Raw genomic sequence first — 23,980 nt, forward strand, 5'->3', positions numbered from 1 at the left:
TGGTGCATTACACACAATTAGTAGCCTATTCTTTGCTGGTAGTTCTATCACTCCAGTAATTCAGTGGGGAACTGTTATAAAGTTAAAGGGACTAACAAAAGACAGAATATAATACAGCAGAGATAAAAATAAAAATGTATGCAGCACAGGCCAAGATACCCTGGCTTTTAGCTTAACAACCACTGGATCCTTCACCTATGGTGCAACTCAGTAGCATCTTATTGTTAGACCCACCTTGTCAAACAGGTCTTAAGTTAAAAAACAAACAAGTGTACATTGAGTTGAGATTGTTTTGTTGCCCTTCTTCAGCAGTACAAGTACAAGTACCAACACAGAACTGCGTAAATGAAGCTTTCTAATGGAAAATAATACCAAACTGTAATATCTATAGTGTGCCACTTCATAAGTAAACTATTCCTTAACAACACTTTGGTTAAATAATGTTTAAACACTAATCCTCTCACTGACCTGGCGTGGCGGATGGAGGCGATGGCGTTGCTGAATTCGCTGTCGATGCTGCGGCAGTTGTAGAACTCCTGGTAGGCGTGGCGTGACGAGCCCTGGTACTCGATGCGGCTGATGCGGCAGATGCCCACGATGAGGATGATGAGCATGAGCACGAAGGCCACGCACAGCGCTCCGATGATGATGTACAGGGAGTGGCGTGGCATGTTGGTCAGAGTGTCCTCAGTGTGTGCCGGCTTCCACTGGAGGTCTGACACACACACACACACACACACACACACACACACACACACACACACACACACACACACACACAGAGAGAGACACACACAGAGAGAGACACACACAGAGAGGCATATCTCAGTTTAGATTAATAGCTGAGCAGATTTTTTCTGACAGGCTGACTTACGGATCTCACAGCTGGGCCCCACCCACCCAGGTTGACAGTGACAGGTGAAGCCATTTGATTGGTCAATGCAAGTGCCTCCATGGTGACAAGGATTGCTCTCACACTCATTGATGTCGACATCGCACTTCTCTCCTGATTGGACAGGTAAGATTGCATTCAGTAACAATAAGAGCAATGAAGCTAAGAGCAGAAACTGAGGCAGATGGGTTACAGTATTTTGACTCCTGACAGGTGTTTTCACTTTGGGGTTTACAAGGAAAATGCAGAATTGCAATGTGTCACTATTATTTCACAATCAGAAACAATCTCGTTGGGAACTCTAATCTTTCTATTTTTTTCTGTTCTTGGAATCCGTCATGGAAAACCTAAGCTTATCTAAATGCATAATTTTCCATTCTCCTTTATCATGAGCCATGCAAACCATATAAACAGGCAGCCAGTCTACTGGTTGTCAGGCTGATTATTGTCACAGTGCTCACCCAGGTATCCAGGTGGGCAGGCACAGGAAGCATTGAGTCCCGCGCTCTCACAGCGGCCTCCATTCTGGCAATGGATCTTCAGACATGGATCCTTGTAGATTTCACAGTGTCTGCCTGCACACACACACACACACACACACACACACACACACACACACACACACACACACACACACACACACAGAGTAAACTTGTAATTAGTTATCTTGATGCACGTTTAATGTGTACTGTGACGCTGTAACATGTAGAAGCAAGGATTATATACAGACATTTGCCTAAAACTAAAAATAATCACACTCACTCACATGCACACGCACGTACCTTCAAACTGTGGTGTGCAGACACACTCGTAGGCATTGATAAGATCCCTACAGGTGGCGTAGTTCTGGCAGGGGGCAGACAGACACTCATTGTACTCCTCCTCACAGTACAAGCCATGGTAGCCTTTATCAGACACACAGACACATACAGAATGTTAGAGTCTTCAAAGAATATAACATGTGATTTTGCTGCTTTGCTGATGCACCCAGTCAGAGGATGTTTCAACCTGTATTTACCAAGGAAATGTTTTGCTGGAAGTGCATATTTTTAGCTGCTATCAGCAGTTGTTAGCATTCGTTCTAATGGTCAACTGGACCCAAGAAGTTCAAATAAGTTTTCTGTAGATAGGGCAGTGCAGGATGAAGCTATAAAGACTGTGTAGTGTAGGTTTGTAATGACAGGAATTCAGCTCTCTGATTTTGAGATTTTTCATATTGACTTAAGCCTCAGTCTCAAATCGACATGTGGTGTAGCAAATACACTGAACACTCTCTCTGTATATGTGTGTGTAGCTCTGTGTTTCCTTATGTGCAAGAAAGAGAGGGACACTTTCCTTCTCTTTCTTGCACATAAACCTGCATGTGTAATGTGGCACATTATCACTATTGCAGCAGCAGCAGCAGCAGCAGGCAGTAAACTGGGTTTATTACAAATGACATACTTGTTTAATCAGAGCGTCTCCTCTAATTCACAATTCACACCACCAAGTCACAGCAGTGCAACCATAACATTCATCTGTCGGGCACTAAGGAGCAGAGAGTGTAGCGTCACAGTAAGTGCTTTCCTCATTCATTGTTCTTGCTCAGAGTGTGTCTTACGATTAAGAGAGTTTAATCAGAAACCTTTTAGTTGCACTTGTGTTATATGTACCTGATCTATTACTTCCTGTACACCTTGCATTCAAAGAGGAATTATATCCAGTAAGTGTATGAATATATTGTATTGTGTATTGGCCATAAAGTCAAATGACATGCAGTGCACTGTGTTTTCCATAGGATGGCAGCTGTGCACTGAGGCAGAATAAGCCTGCAACATCTGAAAACATCAGCCAGACAATCACGCCTCTTCTTCTGTTTCTCTTCAACAATCTTAAGCAGTTAAAAAGGAAAATACAAAGTGTAATGTACCATATGTAAAAGGTAATACTGCATAGCTGATTGCATCTCTTTAAGTTGCACTGCTACAGTTTGTGTACTAGTTATGCAGATACAGCTTTAAGAACACAGGTAAAGACAGGAAGATGAAGTGATTGGCAGTTTTTATAAGTCAGCGTATGATTTTCTGGGGGTGTTTTTTATACACTTCTAGAATAAATTAGGCCAGCAATTGTAATGCTTGTATATGCATTGATCTAACATTTGATGTACCCTCATACCTGCTCACACTCCCTGAATGTCTACACTTCATAGAAAATTTCCACCAACTACAACTAAGGAGCCCAAAATCACCAGAGGGCCAGTGTCTCTTGAGTCCTTCAACGACTAGTGTAGCAATCTGTTTTCATTAGCTCTGCTCCCATTTTGACTGACTGAATTTCTCAGTTGGGTCCCAGTCCCAGTCCAAGTTTCAACAAACCCTCACTGGGCCACAGCTAACGTGTATTTGGGGAAGGAGAGAGGGGGAATTAATGAGGAGCCCAGTTAGAGCCTCTAGGGTCCTCTCTGTGAAATGCCAGTGAAATGTCAAGTGCCTTTCCAAGACTCTGTCTGCTTTCTGTGGGCTGGCAGCCTCTCATGTGAGCTGGATTACAGGAAACTGGAGGACAGATCCTTCGACATATCAGCTCCCCAGCAGCTTTCTTTCAGACAGCCAGCAGGCATTTACACAACCCTTACACACATCCACTCACTTATACAAGGCAGACAAGCATGCAAACTAATGTAGTCACGTGCTCATGCGCACAGACACTGAGATGCAAATGTTCATACCCAGCGTATGGACACACACACACACACACACACATACACACACACACACACACACACACAGATTCATACCTCAGACACCAGCTGGCATTCTGATGAGGTGAGGAAAAGGTCAACTCTGGTCCAAAACATTGTGTGTATGTGTGCGTTCATGGTAATGTCTGGGATGCTAATTACAAATCACCAATTTCACCAGTCCCATTAGACAGGACTGTCTGAGTAGAGACATTTGATTGGATGGCAGCATCTGCCCAACCAGCATAGTCACAGACCCAGACAGTGGATTGGGAGCCATATGAACACACATATGCACACACACACATACTTGCAAGGTCTCACCATGGCAACCAGACAACAGAAGATGAGAGGGAAATGAAGTGAGGTAAACGGCAGGAAGATAAAGACGAGGAAGGACAAAAGGACAGGCGGAAGGGAAAAAAATGAAAGAAATGCAAAATAGAAAAACAAAGTAAGACTGAGGATGTGGTGAAGAAAATGTACGATATCTGAATAATTGGAAAGCAGTGGACGCCTGCTCTGCACCAGGACACAGTGAGAGTGAAAGCATTTGAATAAACATGAAGACCATGAAATATGGAGGGATTATCAACTCATGCAATAACTCTTCAGGGTTTTTTGTACCATAGAAAGGCTTAGGCGCTGCGTGTTTTTGTGGAGCGCCTTCAGCCAAATGAACGGCAAAAAGCATTAAAGAATGAATATGAAAATAACGATGAGAGTTTTTTGTGCTGACAAAAAAAAATCTGAAAAGGAAAGGTAAGCTGGCATCAGGAATGACCTGCCAATCAACAATCTGTGTTTGGACAATCACACAAACGTCGGATTGGTGTGTGACAGATGCTCTTTGCCAAGCTAATCAAACAGCTGACTAGATATTTCTCGAGTGGTAGTAACAACCATCGATTTGGATAAGCAAATTGCAAGCTATTGATAAGAAAAGCCTCAACAAAGAATAAATGAGGTATTAACTTTTCTTGTTTGGGAGTAATTCTTGTGGATGTTCAGAATAGAGAGATAGAGAGCAGATTATGTAGCCTATTTTACAACAAAAGAAATTGGTAACCTAGCTAACTTACATTGATATACATGTGCTGAATTAAGTTTTAGTAGCCAGCGGAGCTAGTTAGTTGACGTTACGTAAAGATTGAAAGATCTAATGTTGGTTGGTAGCGAAACAAAGTTAGGCTGTGTCATTTTCTGATGAAAACTGCAGGTCAATGCATTTCTTTCCTATTAAAAGAAACACTGTTCCAAAATGCAGTTCAGAGCGTCCTTTGTTCTAACCTATACTAACCAAGAGTTAACATTAACAGGCTAGATTTGCTAGCGACTGAAATAAATACAAACACCACCCAGAAACTGTTCTTGTCTAGTTTTTCTCCACAAATGAATATTGGTGCTACAATGTCAGGTCATATATTTCATTGTGTTCTAATTCAAATATAAGTTTCTCCATTGCTACCTTGTCAAAATTTTGACATTGCTTTGGGATGACAGGTCACGCCGCTCCTCTACTGAGCGTTCTTTTCCTGAGAAATTGAACTTCTTTCATCTACAAATAATTACATATGTATTTCAACATGTTTATTCTTCCTATGTGTACAAGTAAAGGGACTCCATATATGTTTGATTAAATCTCATGTTATAAACATCTTATTTGGTGAAATGAACAGATCTTTGGCTATAACTACATATAAGTGTTGCCGTCTTTCATAGACAAACATGGTAAGGATAATGGCAGAAAACAATAACAAAACTCAACATAACTTAAAATTGCCTTTGAATAATTTCAAACCTCCTAACCACCACCATCCCCCAGCACCTGAGTCATGTGAAAACCTGGGGAAAAACCTGCTCTTGTTAGTTCAAATATTTATTGAGACTGTTTTTTCCAGATTTGAAAAAACAAAATTTCAAGGTTCAAATATCATTCCAAATCCAAACCGATAAATGAAAGAACAGCTGTTTAGCAATTCATCTGTTTCCAAAACTATCAAGATCAATAACATAAGAAATTTCAATTCTGAATATTTTTCCAGTGAAAGACATATTATTGAAGAAGAAGCTGTAGAGTCTGCGAATGAATGAGAATGAATACAAACATCAAATAAGTCATCAAGATGGCGACTGGCTTACACATTCAGCTGGCTGATGGTATAAAGAGGCGCCAGGGGCGGAGAGTCAAATTATGTTTGTGGGCCACTGGGAAAGTCATCTGTCTCACCATCCCAGCAAGGTAATTGCAAGACAATGGATAAATGATAAGTCATCATTCCACTCAATTGATTTCACCACAGAGGCATCAGCACCAGTGCCATGATCATCCTCTCTAAAAATAACTCATCATTCAGCCAGAGCACATTTACTGCTACTCTGAGCCAGAGCCAGTGCTACACCATAGTTTTAGTTCTCACTAACTTTTATGTGCAGGTTGTTAAGTTAGATTTAGAGCGGTAATAGAGGCAATGTGACGATTCAGAAGGTTTCTAAAGGACATGGATGGATTTCTGAATGAGTGTACCGAGCACAGACCCAAGGTCCAAGGGTTATTAGCATTTCCTGTTAGAAAGTCTGATCATTTTTTGTTTTTATCCGTTTATTCTTGACCTTGTGAACATATACTGTAATAAAAATTCTAAGCTCAATGGGCTTCATTCACCAATATATTATTAAGTATTTTCTTAAATTCTTTCTTAAGTTGTTTTTAAGAAAGTAAGCAAACTCATCAGATTCATGAATGTGCTCTTAAACCAAAGAATTGTGTGCACCTGTGTTATTAGATTGATGAATGCCAATCTCCTCGGAAATTGAAAGCTTGAGCCAGTTGGCCCCAATTAGCAGAAGAAAACGCCCAAAAATGTCCTTAAAAGGACATGAGACTGAAGGGTCGTGTGCAGACACTGACATAGGTCACAAAGAGATACTGTAAAGGAAAGTTGAGAAAATGCCAAAATGAAAATCTAAAGATGGAGCACCGGAATCAAAACACAAAAGGAACTTTAGTAGTTTAGTCTTAATGTAGCGATTTAAAAGACCATAATGCTTTGTAAAATAACAAAAGTTATTTGTAAAAAAAAATATTATAAATGAAAATAATATTATATAACTGTAGAACCGAAGAAAATGCAAAAAACACTTATTTTGCTCAAACGTGTCAGCACTCAAATGTGCGTAAGAGTACTCGAGTGTGTGTAGATTCTGTCTTACCTAGGAACAAATCCCAAATAAGAAAACACTGGTGAATGTCAGAATCTTAGTGTGTAAGTGGGTTTTAAGAAGAAATTTCTTCTTAAGAATGGTTGGTGAATAAGGCCCAATGTTCACACACTTAACTATTCCTGAAATTTCAGCCATAGCTAAGTGAACTTTTTCATTCATTCCTTATTTGTTTGTGGATCAGTGGGGGTCAGCTGTTGCAGGAGGCTTTGGAAAAAGACTTTAACAATCTCTAATTTCCAGAATGAACAAAATAGGATCTGTTGTAAAAGTGCTTACATGTTTTACCTGAAAGATACAACACAAAATATTACTCAATGACTGCAAGGGGCACAGGGAGGGTGAAAAGTGGCTGGAGTCACCGAGGTGTCTGACGCCGTAGCTCACCTGGGACACACAGACACCTGTAGCTGTTGCCTACGCTGCGGCAGACCCCATGGGCGCAGGGGTTCAGGGCGCAGAAGTCCACCAGCTGGGCACAGGTAGGGCCGGTGAAGCCTGCTGTGCAGCTACAGCCGAACCCCAGGGGGCCGGGGCCCTGGGCGTAGCATGTCCCGTTATTGTGACAGGGGCTGGAGGCACACGGGTCCACCTTCTGCTCACATGTAGCACCCTGATAGCCTATAAAAGGGGCGAAGGCAGAGATGAGGGCGGGATGTGGAAGGACAGAGAGGGAAAGACAAAAGGAAATGATGAGAAACCAACACAAAAATGGTTTCTGTGCTAGTTCCCATATGTCTGGGAGAAAACAGAAGTTTTGGATGGATGGAAATGCTGCCAATACCCCGGATTTCAACAGTTTCTTAAAATCTCATATTGAACATGTGTCGTTATCTACAAGACCACACTAAGCACAAAGCTGAGGTGCAGGAGGATCACCAGTTTTGCAGGCAAAAAAGGCAAAAGTCAGATGAAACTCTTCTCCAGTTTGGTCTTTTCGAGGATTCGAATGAACCTACAGGCGAGGAGGTGGGCAGCGCGGCACAGCAGGGGTTGGGTTTATGCAAATCAGGTGGTGCAGTGTGCTATGTGACATCCATTATGGCATGAAATTGCACCCACTCTTCAGCCCGCTAAGACCACGTCTTAATGCAAATAAGCTCACAAAGATTTTTTTGTGGGTTTAGTTGCACACAGAGACCTGTACCCAATATAGCCTACGGTGAGTTTTGAAAGCAAATGAGCCTCTTTCCCAAAATGTGGAACTGTTACCTCACGACAGCTCAGTTTTGTAGATGCAGATTTTGGGAGAATAACACCAGTGATTAAATAGTGAAAGACAGCGAGTGGTTTAATTCTCTCATCATCTACCACCCGAAATCACCACCTCGAGCAATTTCAATGTTCTTTCTTTTATCCTTTCCTCATCGTTGTTAGAGACAAACAGAGCGAAAGCATCTTAACATAAATGACTTCATGCTGTTGACAGGAATGTCGAACTATTGTGTCACACCAGTGTCTGTGGCAGAAGGGGGATGTGTTTTTGTCGTGCTTTCTATGCAACAATGCCCATGCACTCCATCTGCCTTTGTGGATGACTGGTTGTGTGCTGAAGCCACTGATTTCTTCTTCACCTCCTCTCATTATCTTGTGAGCCTCTGCTACTCTCACCTTCCCCTCCCCTCTAAAAATAAACTCTGCTTTTTCACCCCTTCTCCTCCCCTGCCTTCACCTCCCATGAGAACTGCCACTGTGCTGCTGCAGCGCGGAGAAAGACTCTGCTGTGTGCATGCACATACCTTGCTGTGATACAGTGTGTGTGGGTGCTGTGATCTACAGTAGCAGTAGTAGTAAATCCCTGTGCTGACTGCACTGAACTGCACCCTCCATTGAGCGAATGAAGAGATCCCTCTCAAGCATCCATTGATCTGCAAGACTTTATTTCACCGTGTGAGGAGGACATTCATCATTCAGCGGCAGAGACAGGAGTAATCTGCAGCAGACAGGGGAATATCTCACCCAAAGCTCTCTCTTCTTCTCTCCCTGTGTCCACTGCCTCGCTCTGCTTCATCCTTTCCCTTTTCACTCCTCTGCCTCCTTCCAAGCTCCCTTCATCTCTTCCCCCTTCTTCCCCTTCCTCTCCATCGCTTGCAAACACACAGATGCTAGCCCACGCATACACACTAAAGCAAGATCTTGCATGAATTTAATTTTATGATGTGTATTTGTTCTGTCATGGTTTAATCCCTTGCTTTCCTCTTTATTTAGCTTCTTTGCTCTGCGTAAGAACTGTTTTTAAAAGTACCTCCACGTCTTGAGATAAATTTCTCTCTCTGTCTTTGTCTACACATCTATCTATGTAAAGATGCACAAACACACACGCACACACACGCGCACACACAAACACACAGGCACATGAGACCTGGCTGACGTAGAGGAGTCTGTTCATTCCTGCTGCTGGCATTCAAACCTGCCAACATTAAAAACAGTTAGCAGTTTAAAATTAGCTTGCCTGCTCATTCCCCCCCCGCCCTGCGAGTTCTGACTGGAGGCAGTGACAGTACTGACACTCACACTTTCTCTCCTCTGTCAGTGTGTATGAATGTGTGTGTGTGTGTGAAAGAAAGAGAGAAAGAGGATGATAAAGTAAACTTCATATTAGTGTGGTAGTCTCTGTTGAGGAGTCAGAGCACATCCATAGAATTCATGCTATGAATGGTTTCCATGCAGGTGTGACTCCTTAATCAGAGATTAAAAACTGGACGTTAGAAGACAACCTGAGATCATTGTGATCAACTTCTGAATATTTATGTTTTATTTTGAAGGGGAGGTGTTTATTCGTAGAGTCCTTACTGTTTGTAAGGAACACGCATCTTATGGCCACTGAGGGTCAATGATCAAACCCTTTCATGGCTTCAGTACCAATTATGTTGGTTTGTTTGTTGTGGTTGACCACATGGGCCAAGTTGATGGCAGTATGAGTACACTGTTACAACTTAAAGCCCCTGTCTCAGTCACCTTCATGATTGTGGGTTAAAAACAGTAACAACCTGTGAAAAGATCTGACAAACACCACATTAGTCCATTTAGTTGTTACTTAGATCAAGTTCTTTCTCTTGTGATCTGTAGGTTTTTGAGGAATGCTGCTAACAGGGAAACAGGAGTGCAAATAATATTACCTTGTCTACCTATCCCTGCAGGGTGAAATATCCCTGCCTCCCTAAGGATGTAGCAAATAAATATTCAGCTTTTGCTGTCGTTGTTGGCCAAGTGATCGCACAGTTGATATCTCTCTGATGATAGATGGTACAGTTTTTTTGCCATCATTCATTTTATTTATTGCTTGTGTCTATACAGGAAAACTACAAGAAAACTTGGTGGTGATTTATGGGGGTGGGAGGGTAGACTGTAAGCACTAACCAGCATGCAAAAATGGGGCCGCCTCTGTGCAAGATAATTTGGAATAGAAAAGAAATGAGGAGCGCTTCTCCTGCATAATGCATTAGAGTTAAAAACAATTAACAAGAGATAGCTTCATACACATTAACACAATCCTAATATAAATAGATAAATAGATAAACATAAAGTGTAGATGTAATTCTTCACAGTGGAAAATTGCACAGGAATGATGAAAGTACTGTTTTTCATTTTGCATGATTGTGTTGATTAAGAAAGCAAATGGCTTTAAGAAAGTGTTCCTGAGTCTGGTGGTCTGAGTTTTGAATGACCTGTATCGCCCGCCAGAGGGCAACAGGTCAAACAGGTGGGAACAGGGTGTGAACAGTCCTTTACAATGTTTCTGGCTCTGGAAAGGTAGCGGGTGTTGGCAATGTCTTCCCAAAGAGGGAGGAGGGCAGCCAGTGATTTTTTGCGCAGTGTTTTTTGGTTGGTCCTTTGAGAACACTGCTGTGCAGACAAGAGTCTTAATTACCATCTATTGTAAAGCATTTCTACTGTTTTCTGTCCCTAACAAACATGAGCAGAAAGGCTGAAAAGAACTTGTGACTTCTGCTCCAAACATCTTGGTCTCAGCCCTGAGGGAAATGAATGCTTGAACAAAAGAGAACAGCAGATCTAATTTTTTACAGACTTTTTAGTCTCCTTTCTCTTCCCTCTCCTCTTGTTGTCTCCCCCTGTTCTACACACTGAAAGGTTTTACACAAAGGATACATAAAGCATTCTTGGACCTGGAGTGTTTTCAATAACGATCAAACGTTTTCTTGCACTTGGAAACTTTACATTACTATAAAGGATTTCATGTCCTGTATCCATGTTAAAAAACCATTCTGGATGAGAAACATCTCTTCTATTTCTGATTGTTTTCCCAGAGGCTGTGTATTCAAATAGACACTGAAATCATCCTCCTCTGATATGTTCATCAGTATGGATGCACATTTCTCTTCATATCGCTGATCCTCTGAGTGTGTGTTGGAGGATCATGTTTTTGTCACTTAGGAGGACTTTTCAATGACTTACATGTCTCACACTAACATTAACCACAAACAGTACGATTTATTTCTGATATTCGTCAGACAATAAGACAGAGTGGTGTCGTTTAGCAGTCCCTTAAACACTAACCACAACCTCAGCCTATAACTGCAGTATTGTTCTGCATGCTGATTCAGGTATTGATTGATAACTTGTTAAAACAGTGCGTTCTGTACAAAGACATCCTTGTCTATGGATTTCCCATTTTGAGTTTGTATGGGTGGAGTGCTACTGATTTTCACTGCTGAGTATTTCTGTATTTTGCCAAACAAAGAAACTGCTGTCTTGCTGCAATGTGAAATGCATCATGTTCTCTGCACCAACTTTATCTACTGACAACTGCTTTTATAGTATTTGTATAGAAAAATTCAGAATATTTTCTCATGTTTTGTTGTTTGGAATCATTTCATAAACCACTGACTTGCACAGTTGTTGAATGGGATATGCAATGTTGTAGTCCTTTTTCACAGTAGCATCAACAATGGCTCTGTTCTATTCAAGTGTCCCAACAACTAAGCAGAAAAACTGACCCAGTGCAGTGTTATAGATTTATTTAACCTGCTGCTACCTGTAAATAAAAATTTCTCCAAAAGTCAAAGTTACCTCACATATAGTATATAATAAACCTACGAAATTCTGCAGGTCCTCTCTAAACAAAACCTCCACATTCTAATCAAGAGGTGCTGGCACGGTTCTCACTTCTGCTTTGTTTCTCTCATTTTATGAAAATAAACACACAAGGGGTGGATTATGAATTCCTTTCCACATTGGAAACCATGGTTTTTTTTTTTTGCAGCTTCAGATTAACAACACAGTCAGGTGTTGCAGTGTGAATGAGGCCTCCTCTAGATCGAGAATGAACTGACCGCTGGGTGCTGTACCTAGAACAATGAAACAACCTTTCCCGCCAGCTTTTACATCCATCTACCAATTCCAAGGTCCATTGTTACCTAATCTTTTCCCTGTATTCTGTGTGTATGTTTCTGCTGTTGTCGGCACACGGTGTGTGTTAATCTCAAACTAGAGAAATACTGTTTCGGCAGAAGTTTTGCGGCCACATATTTCCCCTGGGAGGTTGATGCAGGTCACCGAGGCTATAAGACTAATTAGAAAAGAGGAGGAAGGTTTGAATTAATCTTGGTGGCACAGATACTGTGAAACACGCAGCAGACAAAATGCTTGTATAACCCAGACAGAAAAAAAACTGACGTTATATTGCTCTGCAGTCACTTCTCTTATAGGCACACAAACCATGTATTTCTGGCAGCTTAACTCATGTACATCGAACACACACCAACAAACATACAGACATTGGTTCCAGCATGCACTGATGAGGCTCCTACCTTCGGGACAGTAGCATCTGGGCCCCGCCAGGCTGCTGAAACAAGTGGCTCCATTTTTGCACGGCTGAGAGAGACAGTGGTCAACCAGCAACTGGCAGCGTTCCCCTTCATAACCTGAGAAAAACATTCAAATCTCAGGCCACATGATTCATTACATTTGATCAAGTAAGTTAAAAGTTGAGACAAGCATCAGCCAACCCTTGTGTTAGTTTATAGCTATATTACTATATTACAGCCTGCTATCAAATACACAATAGGTTGTTGTGAAACATACAAGTTATCTTATAACGCAGGTTACTAAATCATGTATTTTAACCTTGCAACCCAGAGTACAAGTTTATAAATTCAACACCAGATAATTTTTGTGAACCCCAGCAGCTAATAGGGATCCCAATAAAGAAATACAGAAATATTCAAACAAATCATCAAAATGCGCTGATTTAAGTCACATAGGTTAACTACATTTGACAGTGCTGTCTATTGTCTGTTTACACTATTTCATTTTTTTCTCATTAGCCGCTCCCTGGGGGGAAGTGACGGGCCATCACTGGTCACCTGCGACATTTAACTTCCTACCGGAGGCCCTCGCTTCAAGTCCCTGTCCTAGAATAAATCTGACAAGATCAAAGGTTCAACACACGCACTCTTTTCTTTTGTTCTTATTTAGAGATTTTCTCAAACAAAGAGAGAACGGCTTTTATTCTTCATGTCTGCACAGCTCTAATCAAATCGACAGAGACCTCATAGTCAGGCTGACACTCTTCATGAAGCCACACGTGTGAAACAGTATTTTCTCAAACAGCCCTGAAATCAACACATCTAAGGGCCTGAGGCCACGTGAAATGGTATAATGTACACATGGACACACACACACACACACCTGGAGGGCAGCTGCATGTGAAGTTGCGTCCTTCACCCCCCTGTCTAACGTCAGCGCAGGTGCCATTGTTGTGGCAAGGTCGGTGGTGGCAGGCATCAAATTCCTCGCAGAAGATTCCAGTGTAGCCGTCTTCACATTCACAGAAGAAAGTGCTCTGCAAAACGCAAACACACACTAATTTCACACGTCAAATCAATGAGCCTTGTTAAATAATTCAGTAACATAACAATGCAATAACAAGCAGCAGTGACACAGTTTGATTTTCTCATAAAGTGAGAGTAATGGTAATGAGAAACTGAGCTAGAGACAAACAAAGGTCTCTGCAACACCTCTATACTTTTGTTAATTCTTTAACACACCCAGTGAGAGTCGCTACTGCTGCATCTCTTTTAGTTGGAGGTACGTATAGATTTAGGGGGTTGGACGTACGGTAAGTATGGATGTAGCGTTTTCATCTGCTGCAGCATTTTTTTTCTCTGTCTTCAAAGTCGCTGATATAGTATAACCACCAGCTTATTTTCAAGCAGACCCATATGCATTTTAGACCATCAGCAGCAGATAATGATGAAAACTCCCCACAGTTTTAATAATAAAAAAAAAACAGTGCACGTTGTAATCACGTTGCACTGCTGTAATTTGTGGCATTGCGTTGTGTTGGTCTGCGCTAACGTGGCTTTTGTTCTTTTGTTTTCTGCTCTGCGCTGGTCTCTGCTATTAAGTGAAACCCAGGGAGAGTGTTTTTTTTCTGCTATACACTCGTGAATAATGATCAAAAGGCTCTTGCATCACTGAACCCAATGATTCAGTGCAGTAACAATGTTGGGTTACAACAATATGGAAACTTTGCTTCGCTTTGCCTGTTTTGCAGTTGCACTATTGTTATAAGGTGTGAAGTGAATGGTTGCCGAGACCAAAAATAAAATAATGCTGCAAGGTTTTTCTCCTGTGTCTCTCAGCTTCATTCACACTAGAGCTCAAATGTTAGTCTTTATAAGAAGAAACATCCGGAGTTTTGAGGATTTTGTTTCTTTGATTTCTCACCTCAGATGGCTGTGTGATACATTTGCCTTTCCCGGAGCACTGAGGGTCACTGAAGCTGCTGCCGGGCTCCACACAGCTGCTGGCCTTCACTGTCAGGTTCAGACGCAGGGTGACCTCCGGGGCTGTGGGGGTGCCAACACGCAACACACCTACCACAGAAGAGTTGAGGGCTTTATTTAACTATTTATGTAGCACAGAGTTATTTTTTAATGACAGGTACCGCATGGGCAGATATTACTGAATACATGATCCACAAGTCTTCAGAGAGAAGATTTGACTTAATGCTGGAGCGGTTTCTTTGACTCATTTGCAACCAGACGGAGCAGATATAATGGCATGAAATTCATGAGCAGACTCATGTGCAGACATTTATAGTCCTTAGAGGATGTATCCTACTGACTTTGATGATCCCCTGACTTTTGCTGTAATGCCACCATGAGGTTGACATTTGTGGTTTTGAGTGAAATGTCTAGACAACTATTGAAAGAAAAGCCATGAAATGGGTCATTCATATTCGTCTCATGATAAATTGTCAGAACTTTGGTGATCCCCTGACTTTTTATCTAACACCATGATCAGGTTTCAGTTTCTCCAACATTTTGCTTTATGACTAAATACCTGCAAAACCTATGACCTTCCCTAGCATTGCTGTAGATTTGTGTTGTGTGTTGCAGAACACATTTTTAATGACTCCTCTCATGAAAAGTACTTTGCTGTTAAAAAACAAAAACAAAACAAAATAAGAAACAATACACTCCCATGTGAACTGATACAGGCCACTCTTCATTGTGACCAAAATAGAGTGTGTGACTCTCCGTCTCGTCTCTCTCTGGGTCTGTAAGTTCGGAACATCTCATTATATCTTCAATCAAAGCTGACAGCTACACGAGCCCCTGGATAAAAATAGCCTCGTAGTGAATATTAACTGCCATTTTTTAGAGCCTGATCTGAGCCCAATGAGCTGCGAGTCCACCAATGACGAGACGCCGATGATGTCAGCTCCTCAGCCAATCGGAGAGCTGACAAATACAACGCAGGCTCTTCTGTCATCCCTGACCAAATGATCGTCAGCCCAATGACATCGAATGTTGGACCTGCAGAGTCATTGCTCCTTTCGAGACGTGAAAGCAGATCGTCGACATTCAGGCACAGTGACGTGTGAAGAAGGAAATGCAATGTCACTGCACTGCTCTTCCCTACTTACTGATGCCTTGCACAGATTTTCCCAGCTCGCATGCGCGTACGCAAGGTCACACACCTTCACGCCTACATGCCACCCACTTTTTAAATTGGGTGTAAATGAGAGTTTGCTCTTGTGAACATTACTCATTTATTATCCAGCCTGACTGCTGCAGCAGAAAGAACAGAAACAGCAGGAAAACCACCATGTCTTCATTCATCTGCAGTTTGACCTTCATTCTTCCTTCTGCATCCTCTGTCCCTCTGTCCTTTACTCTAATCCCTTTCTGTTTGCCATCTCTTCTTTCTTGTCTTTCTCTCCCTTTATCTGACTCTTCCTCTCTCCCACCCTCCATTATCCTCTCTCCCCTTAGATTTAACTCCCCAATGTCATCTACCTCTCTCTCTCTCTCTCTCTCTCTCTCTCTCTCTCTCTCTCTCTGGTGAAGCAGAAGCTGAGTTGCCACAGACATGTGAAGGTCAGCAGACAGGCAGCGTAGTGAAACAGCATCAGGTATGTATAGCACAGACAGAGGTCGGCCAGCCCGTCAGTCAATGAGCTCTCTCTCTCTCTCTCTCTCTCTCTCTCTCTCTCTCTCTCTCTGGTGAAGCAGAAGCTGAGTTGCCACAGACATGTGAAGGTCAGCAGACAGGCAGCGTAGTGAAACAGCATCAGGTATGTATAGCACAGACAGAGGTCGGCCAGCCCGTCAGTCAATGAGTGAGCCTCCAATTACCCCCACCCCCCACCCCCCCAGCACCCACTGCAGCACATTACACTGTTTTTTTGTCACACTTGTGTGAGACTCTTTCACAAAATAATACAGATGGTTTATCAGAATAAAAACTATTTTAAATATGCAAATATAATATTCTGACTAACAACTGCAAATATTGTGTGGTTCTCCCCAATGATGTGTCAGGTATAAACACTGTAAATACAGTTTATTTAAATTCATTAATCCTCTGATGTGTTTGGCTCAGTTGTAAATGAGCTATTTTAAGATATTTCAGAATGTTTCCTATTCAGCTTCTTAACAGTTATTGGATAACTATCAGACAAATTAAAGGATACGAATGGAGATAATTCATAGTATCAAATTAAAAGGATAAATTTTCTCTTCTCTGTAAATTTGATCTGGTCTAAATGGGGATCTGACTGACGATGAAATAAACATTCACCTATCACCTATTCGACTATTTTTGAATATTTCTACCTCTGTGAGTATTTATTGTTACTGGTATTACTGATCAATGTGTCAATTATAGTTACCCATTAATACATTTTCCATACACTACCTAGCATTTTTGGCAGGCTCAGTTGCTGCTTTGTCTTTCAGTTTCACCAGTTACATGATGATGCAAATGAGCAAAAACCTACATTTATCCATTAAAAGTTTCCTTCTGCAGACACTGTTTCAAAAACTGGCTCATTGACAAGTCAAACTGAGAGATCTTTATCCCATCAAGATTGCTTTCATCAAATAATCTGATCTTCAATTCAAAGGAAAATTTCCCAAAAAAGTTAAACCGCAATCAATTACTTTACTCACTTAATTTTGGTGCGCTGCATCGTATGTGATTCATTAACATCAGTAATGTGTTAAAACCTTAAAGCATGTGGGGGTTTCTGTGGCTACAGGTCTACAGCAGTTTGATAAAGTAGAACTGATAAGAAAATATTTGTTGGAAACGGTTGTGTATGCCAGAATACTTTAGGAGAATGGAGTCTTACTGAGGAAGTAGTTCTGTCCCAGGGGCAGCAAGTGGTCTGGCACCACCAGTCCATCAGGGGCCTGCAGGAACCACATCGTAGTGCCGTTCAAAATGGACGAACGGAGGAAACCCTCTTCATTCAAACGCCAAAGCACTGGAGCTCCACTGGCATTCACCACCACCCTGGTGGGAGACGCAAAGTAGGGGATGGTAGGATGGAGGATGAGGAGAGGAAGAGGGAAGGACAATCAGAAAGAGAATCTAATAATTGTGGGTTTGGTTTGCAGCAGTCTGGCCCTAAACACAAGTTTATACCGAATGCAATCATCTGATTTCAACTGGTGACGAGCCTCAGCCACTTTTCCAGTTTTACTACAGCACGTTTACGGTATTCACAGTGTAAATAATTAATAGCACCAGACTTTGGTAAGAAATACATTGAATATTAGACACATGATCCACATTCTTCACCCGTACTCTGTAGTGAGCACTTGATTCATCATGACATCTTAAACAGTATTAAAATGTCAACAAAATCAGCTTCAGCAAGATAAATAACCTAATCCTCGATGTCAGCTTCTAATCCTGATTTTAGACTAAATAAGAAGCTTAATAAAATATCATCTATTCTCCACACATGGTCATCAGCGAAAGCTAAGCAGCCATGACGCTGACAGTCGGTGTCGCTCTGATGGACACTTTGCCCCGTGTTTGAACTCAGAACTGTTGCTTACAGTTTTCCTGTTTGTTGCTCCACTTTGGCATCATGCTAAGGTCTGGGGAGTAATAGTTGCCAGTGGTCTGACTCAGTGGGGGTTGCTTCCTGTGGAAAGACCGTGACCCTCATAAATTGTGAAATACAGCCTGTGTGGTCGGGGGGGGGGGGGGGGGGGGGGGGTATATCATTCATCAGGACCACAGACAATTTGTCCAAAAGAGAGAGAGACTGAGATGGACCAGAAAAACTGCAGGGAAGTGCAGGGAAGTATGGATGGGCACTTGAGCACTACACTGTGTTACTCAAACATGAATTATTTCACTTGACTTGCTTTCATTATTTTGTTGGAAGGTTCACACAGACATAAAATGCACTTAACTTTGTGCCAATGAATGCATCCTGGTGACACAGTGGTCTCTGAAGACCACATCGTCCATACACTGCCATGAGGAATCAACCAGACGCATTAAAATCCTGTCACATTGCCAGTAAGTACGTTTTTTGAGGCTACTGTTAAACCGGGGAAGAATTATAGTTAGAGTTTATTGATCCCTGCAAGAATCAATTACTTAAAAAACATGAGTGATTGGGGCAAATGTGTATGATGATAACAACTATTAAGAGGACAAATCATTTGGACTTGTATTCCAGTCAACACTCATACACTTAATGGAATAGTTTTCTCTCTCTATCTGGGTCCTCTCTGTGATACAGGATCGTGGAGCCAAAAGGAGCATCTTGAGGAGGCTCATAACTTTATCTGCAAACATCTGAGCAGAGCTGCCAGGGAGCTGCGTCCTGCTCGGCAGAGTGAGAACAGCGACGCGGACCGTGTTTCCTTCCAGAGACAATGGGCTCCAACAGTGGCCAGACTGCTGAGGAGAGAGCAAACACCAGAGCCGAGCTGCATTGCCTCGCTGAGTCCCTGTGGCAGACAGACAGTAGAGCAGAATGAAACCTGTAGGCCAGGGCAGTGAGAGCGACGCTAAACAGCTTGAATGAGGCTCCTCAACAATTAAATGTTTCTAAGCACATCTCTAACCTCACTCCCACACCTGAAATAATCATTTTCATATAAATGAAAACAATTTTAAAAAATCATCAATTATCCTCTCAGCCCTTGCCCCTGTGCATTTATTCTAATGACTACTTGCATAACTAACAATAATTATCCTTACCTCCACAGTGCTTAAGAACTGCAGCTGAAAGCTCTTTACGGGGAAAAGGAAGATTAAAAATAGCAGATGCATGATGTGTTGACAGCTGACATCACACAAGTAGCAAGACACTGATTTCTTATTAGAAGATAAAAGACACGCCTGATAGGCTCCACACGCCTATGTGAAAGAAACAAAATGATAATCAAAGAATCCAAAATCTTAAATAAAAGCCAACATTTAACATGTTTTTTTTTCTTAAAGTGATCATTCTAAAGTTTAGAGCCATAGGATAAAAAAAATTCCTCCTTACTTCAGCCGCTTTCAAATCTTCAGGCCTGCCAGGCACAGATTGGGATATATGAGGATATATTTTAGGTCATGTTCATGAGTGAGGGCAAGTCACAGTGTCACAAGTGGATTGACATGATGGCTGTCCTAAAACGCTGAGGTGAAGAGGGAGCTGAGCCTGAGGGTGAATCTATGAGCAGGGACTGAAATAATAAGATGGTGGACAGTCTGCTCGCAGCTGAAATGAATTTTCCTTCGCAGGGTGTCTGGGCTCAGCCAGAGGGACATTATGAGGAGCTGAGATATCTGGGGACCTACTGCTATTTTAAGTTGAAATGATCTATTTGGTATTTGATATGGATAGTTCTGTAAAAAGATGGCCTTTATTGGTGAAAGGCTTAATTTTTCAAATACATTTATTAAAGTCAATATAGTGGCCATTCAGTCATTATGAACACAATTAATTATTATTTCAAATAAATTACTATCATCAAGTGATGATAAACATGTTAATATTATAAGTAATACTCATCAGTGGTGTTGATATTGTTATCTAAAATGCTGCTTGTGTCTGTTAGTTTAGCAGCTGCATGACAACCACTCTCTCCAGCCTCTTTGGGATACAAGAGCCGTATTACATTATTATCAGGCAGCCTCTCCAAATCGATGTCACGTTTGGATCATTGCTTCATTTCCAAGTGGTGCATCTGTATTTGTATGTGCGTGTCCTTCACCGCCTGTGTCTCGGCGAGCGTTCAGGTGTCGTGTATAATTATACAGTAGAAAAAACAAAGCAGCAACAGTTGATTAACTTTCAGCTCATAGCTCCCAATCTGCGATCGTGATCAGGGCCCTGAGTTGTGCCGACCATCTGTAATGAGGGGCAACATCAAGGGCATTCAATATTTACCTTGACCATTGCTTCTGCATAATTCATTGACCCTGATTTACCAAGCCATTGTAATACTGTTTATGAGCAAACACGCTCTGAAAAAGATGGAATACACAGAGTGGTCTAATACAGCGTGTGTCTTCTGTGCCAGGAGTGGGTTATGAGGAGATTCAAATGGAAGGTCATTAGTTACAAAAGCTACAAGCTGTGCTACGTTGTCAACAAAAGTTGCTGCGTGGTAAGTATGCGGATAAGATGCCGTGCAAAGTAGGTTCTATTTTAAGCGCTTCTTTATGATTATGCAGACTGTACAACATGCTTTGTTGTTATTCCCATTGATTAGGCTAACAAGCAGGGCCAATCTGGTTAATTAAGGCAGTTTGTAGGTTAGGTGCAGGGAGTTTGTGTCCTTACTTAAGACCAAGCTGAAAAACACTATTTCACTAACCACGTCTCGGTGAAACTTTCATATCTGCCATATCTGTAACCACGCCTATGACCTGTGACCACACCTGTGTAAATTTTCATATCATTGTAGTAATGCTGAGTTCACATGACAATGTTCTGCATGTAATTATGAAATTATTTAAAAAGTAAAAGAATTTAAAATGTTATTTATTAAACAAACTGCTCCAAATAAATTATTCTGAGCAGCAAAAATAGCTAATGTAGGCAGGGGTGACCATCTTGGAATAATGCATGAACTCTGCCTCGCAATTTTGGGAGGTTTTCTCCCCATTCTACTGACATTGAGGTAAAAACTACATCCACTGGAGGTCAACAAAAACTGCACTGCATTACTTTTTACAAGAATACTTTCCAAGGCACTGCACTCACAGGTGTTTTCACTTATTCAGTCTGTTTTCACCTCTGCACAGGTTAAAGATGAGCAGAGCTATGCTGAGAATAGGCAGTTTAAATGTAATTCAGTTTGACATGTCACAGTAGGAAAAGCACAGGTGTGAATAATAAAATGAGTGTTGGCTGAATTCCTGGGTCCTGGTGCTGTGTATGTTGCTTCTCAGTCATGACTTACTGGGAAACTTGAATAGAATGGAGCCATCGTTAATGTTATTATTTACACCTGTGTGACGAGCCGAATGTGAGTTATTATATGAGTTAAAATGAGTTATCAGGAATATCTGATGGATACCAATATCTCCACCTTGGTGAAAAGAATTACAGAAGTGTGACAACACAACACGGTAAGAACTTCATCTGGAGGTCAACAAAAACAAGATTTTTATGTGACTTTTTATAACAATATTAAAGACCCTGCACACCCACTTTCCACTTTTAACCATTTTCACTTATTCTGGATGGCTACACCTCTGTACAGGTTGGAAGTGGGCAGAGCAAAATCCATGATGAAATGGTAAAAACTGTATAATTGTGTAATTTGTGCCACCACAACAGGTGCAAGAAAACTACCAGGACAAGTCACAGAGATGTCCATCAAGGACATACTGCATGTTCACACCCACACAGTAATCAGGCACAAGTGAAAACACCTGTGTGAGTGAAACCAAGAGACGTTAAGAGACAGTAAGGATCAAATATTCACTTCAAAGGCTGTTGATACTGGTTGCTATTGGAATCTACTTATGTTGTAAATACTGTTTATCCCCACAAGTATTTAATACTCAGAACACAGATTTTTGGTGGACAGCTCCTTTAACAGGTCCTTTACTAACAGGACCTGTGTAAAATGCTATTTTTAATACCTGTATTATTTCAGTAGATAGTATGTTTAATCAACACGACCACAAACTTACGGTCACACAGCAAACATGTAGCAGGAGAGTATTCTAAAATAGTAGCACTGGTTAGTTTCTGGATCCCTGGACAGAATAAGTTAAGTTAAGTTATACTGTAGGCAACAGAATCTTGTACAAGGCAAAGGTAGTTGGAGAAACTGGGCATAAATAGGGGCCCAGAACTACATTTTGCCCAGGGCCCCCAAGCTAGTTAATCCAGCCCTGCACTTAGAGGGATACTAGTCAGTCATAAAAGGTACATAATGGTACTCTTACTTTACAGCCGTCTCTTCAGGCACCTCCAGAGACAGAGTCAGAGTTCCTGATGTCAGCTCACACAACTCAGGACTCACACAGTGCAAACCCTCCGTCACCTGAAACACATACACACACCAACACACAACATATGTTATATTTGCACATTTTAAAGTTAAACCCACAGGATCTTAAATTTAGCTTGGAGGTTATCTCACCCTGTCGGCCTCCCACGGCACCACCAGCAGCCTCTGCCCAGGTTTGGGTTGCCATGGCTGCAGGGTGGGAGGTGCCGGCGTTGTGGTGGAGGGCACAGTGGTTGGCTGTTGCGGCTGAGTGGCGGCTGCGGTGGTGGAGGCGACGGGGGTAGCCAGTTCAGGAGCGGAGGGGGTAGCAGGGTCCCAGTCAGCAGCCGGCAGGTCCAATAGGATTTGATCACACCTCTCCCCCTCGTAGCCTTCAGTGCATTCACAGGTGTAGGCCGGCTCCCCCTCCTCCCCACTGTCGCTCCGGCTGCAGTTTCCATGGAGACAGGGGCTGCTGGCACACGGGTCTGTGAGAAACTGAAATAACGGAGAAAATAAATAAAAACAGAGGGAGGGAGACAGAACAAAAACATTATTATCTAACTGTGTACTGCGGTCCTCTGCACTATTTTTTTTTTTGTACTTTTGTCCATTTTCCCGGTGAAAACCCAGAGTGTAGAGCTGGAATTCATTTACGAGACCTTGTGAAGAGCAAGAAAATGTATGAGTAATTCAAAGTGTCACTGATCATTTTCCTCTCTCATGTTAGTCATATTATTCCTTTAGCGGCCTCTGAATCAGTTTCCTCGTTTACACTCTGCGCTCTGCTCTTTTCTTTTATAACATTTTGACTCTGTGTCCCTAATCAGTTTTTGCAGGACTGCTTTTCTGCCTCACTTGCTCCATCTTTCCAGTCTTACACACACACACACACACACATGCACGCACACACGCGCACACACACACACACACACGCATGCATGCACACACACACACACACACACACACACACACACACACACACACACACACACACACACACACACACACACACACACACAACAGTATACACATGCCTGCAGATACACAGACTTGCATTTCGTCCCCAAACATGGTTTCCCGCATCATGTGACATTGTGAAAAATGTACCCTGACAGCTTCCTTCATGCTGTTTTCCTGCATCAATAATTGATCAAATTTTGAAGGAAAACATTTCAGTATGGATGTTGAAGGTGAAAGAGGACAAAGCCAAGCTTGTGTAGCTCACTGCCTGACACCATGCTGCCTCTTGCTTGGCTTTCAGAGCCTTCTTAGGCTTAAGAACGTCTATAATCCTGCTGCCTCTTATTTATGAGGCAAATTTACTGAAACAACCTCAGGTAGGCTATCTGCAGCTCCAGCTGTCCGATTTAAATGTGCTCAGATAACAGTTTTAATAAAACCAGCAGAAAAACAAAAACC

The 23,980-nt window shown here is 41.9% G+C and overlaps 1 protein-coding gene across 1 annotated transcript in view; it reads right to left on the reverse strand.

Moving 5' to 3' along the window:
• Window positions 1-23,980, reverse strand: part of dner (delta/notch like EGF repeat containing) — a 53,873-nt gene that overhangs the window by 1,301 nt on the left and 28,592 nt on the right. Inside the window, exons 2-12 of the mRNA XM_022748456.1 lie at window positions 22,712-23,056; window positions 22,515-22,612; window positions 17,443-17,606; window positions 14,529-14,677; window positions 13,488-13,641; window positions 12,608-12,721; window positions 7,224-7,457; window positions 1,675-1,797; window positions 1,354-1,467; window positions 875-1,006; window positions 469-715 (exon numbers count right to left, since the gene is read on the reverse strand). Of these exons, the coding sequence (XP_022604177.1) occupies window positions 469-715; window positions 875-1,006; window positions 1,354-1,467; window positions 1,675-1,797; window positions 7,224-7,457; window positions 12,608-12,721; window positions 13,488-13,641; window positions 14,529-14,677; window positions 17,443-17,606; window positions 22,515-22,612; window positions 22,712-23,056 (1,874 nt within the window). The remainder of the gene's footprint in view (window positions 1-468; window positions 716-874; window positions 1,007-1,353; window positions 1,468-1,674; window positions 1,798-7,223; window positions 7,458-12,607; window positions 12,722-13,487; window positions 13,642-14,528; window positions 14,678-17,442; window positions 17,607-22,514; window positions 22,613-22,711; window positions 23,057-23,980) is intronic.

The sequence above is a fragment of the Seriola dumerili genome, unplaced genomic scaffold (assembly GCF_002260705.1).
Source record: "Seriola dumerili isolate Sdu_G_001 unplaced genomic scaffold, Sdu_1.0 BDQW01000122.1, whole genome shotgun sequence".
Classification (NCBI taxonomy): Eukaryota; Metazoa; Chordata; class Actinopteri; order Carangiformes; family Carangidae; genus Seriola; species Seriola dumerili.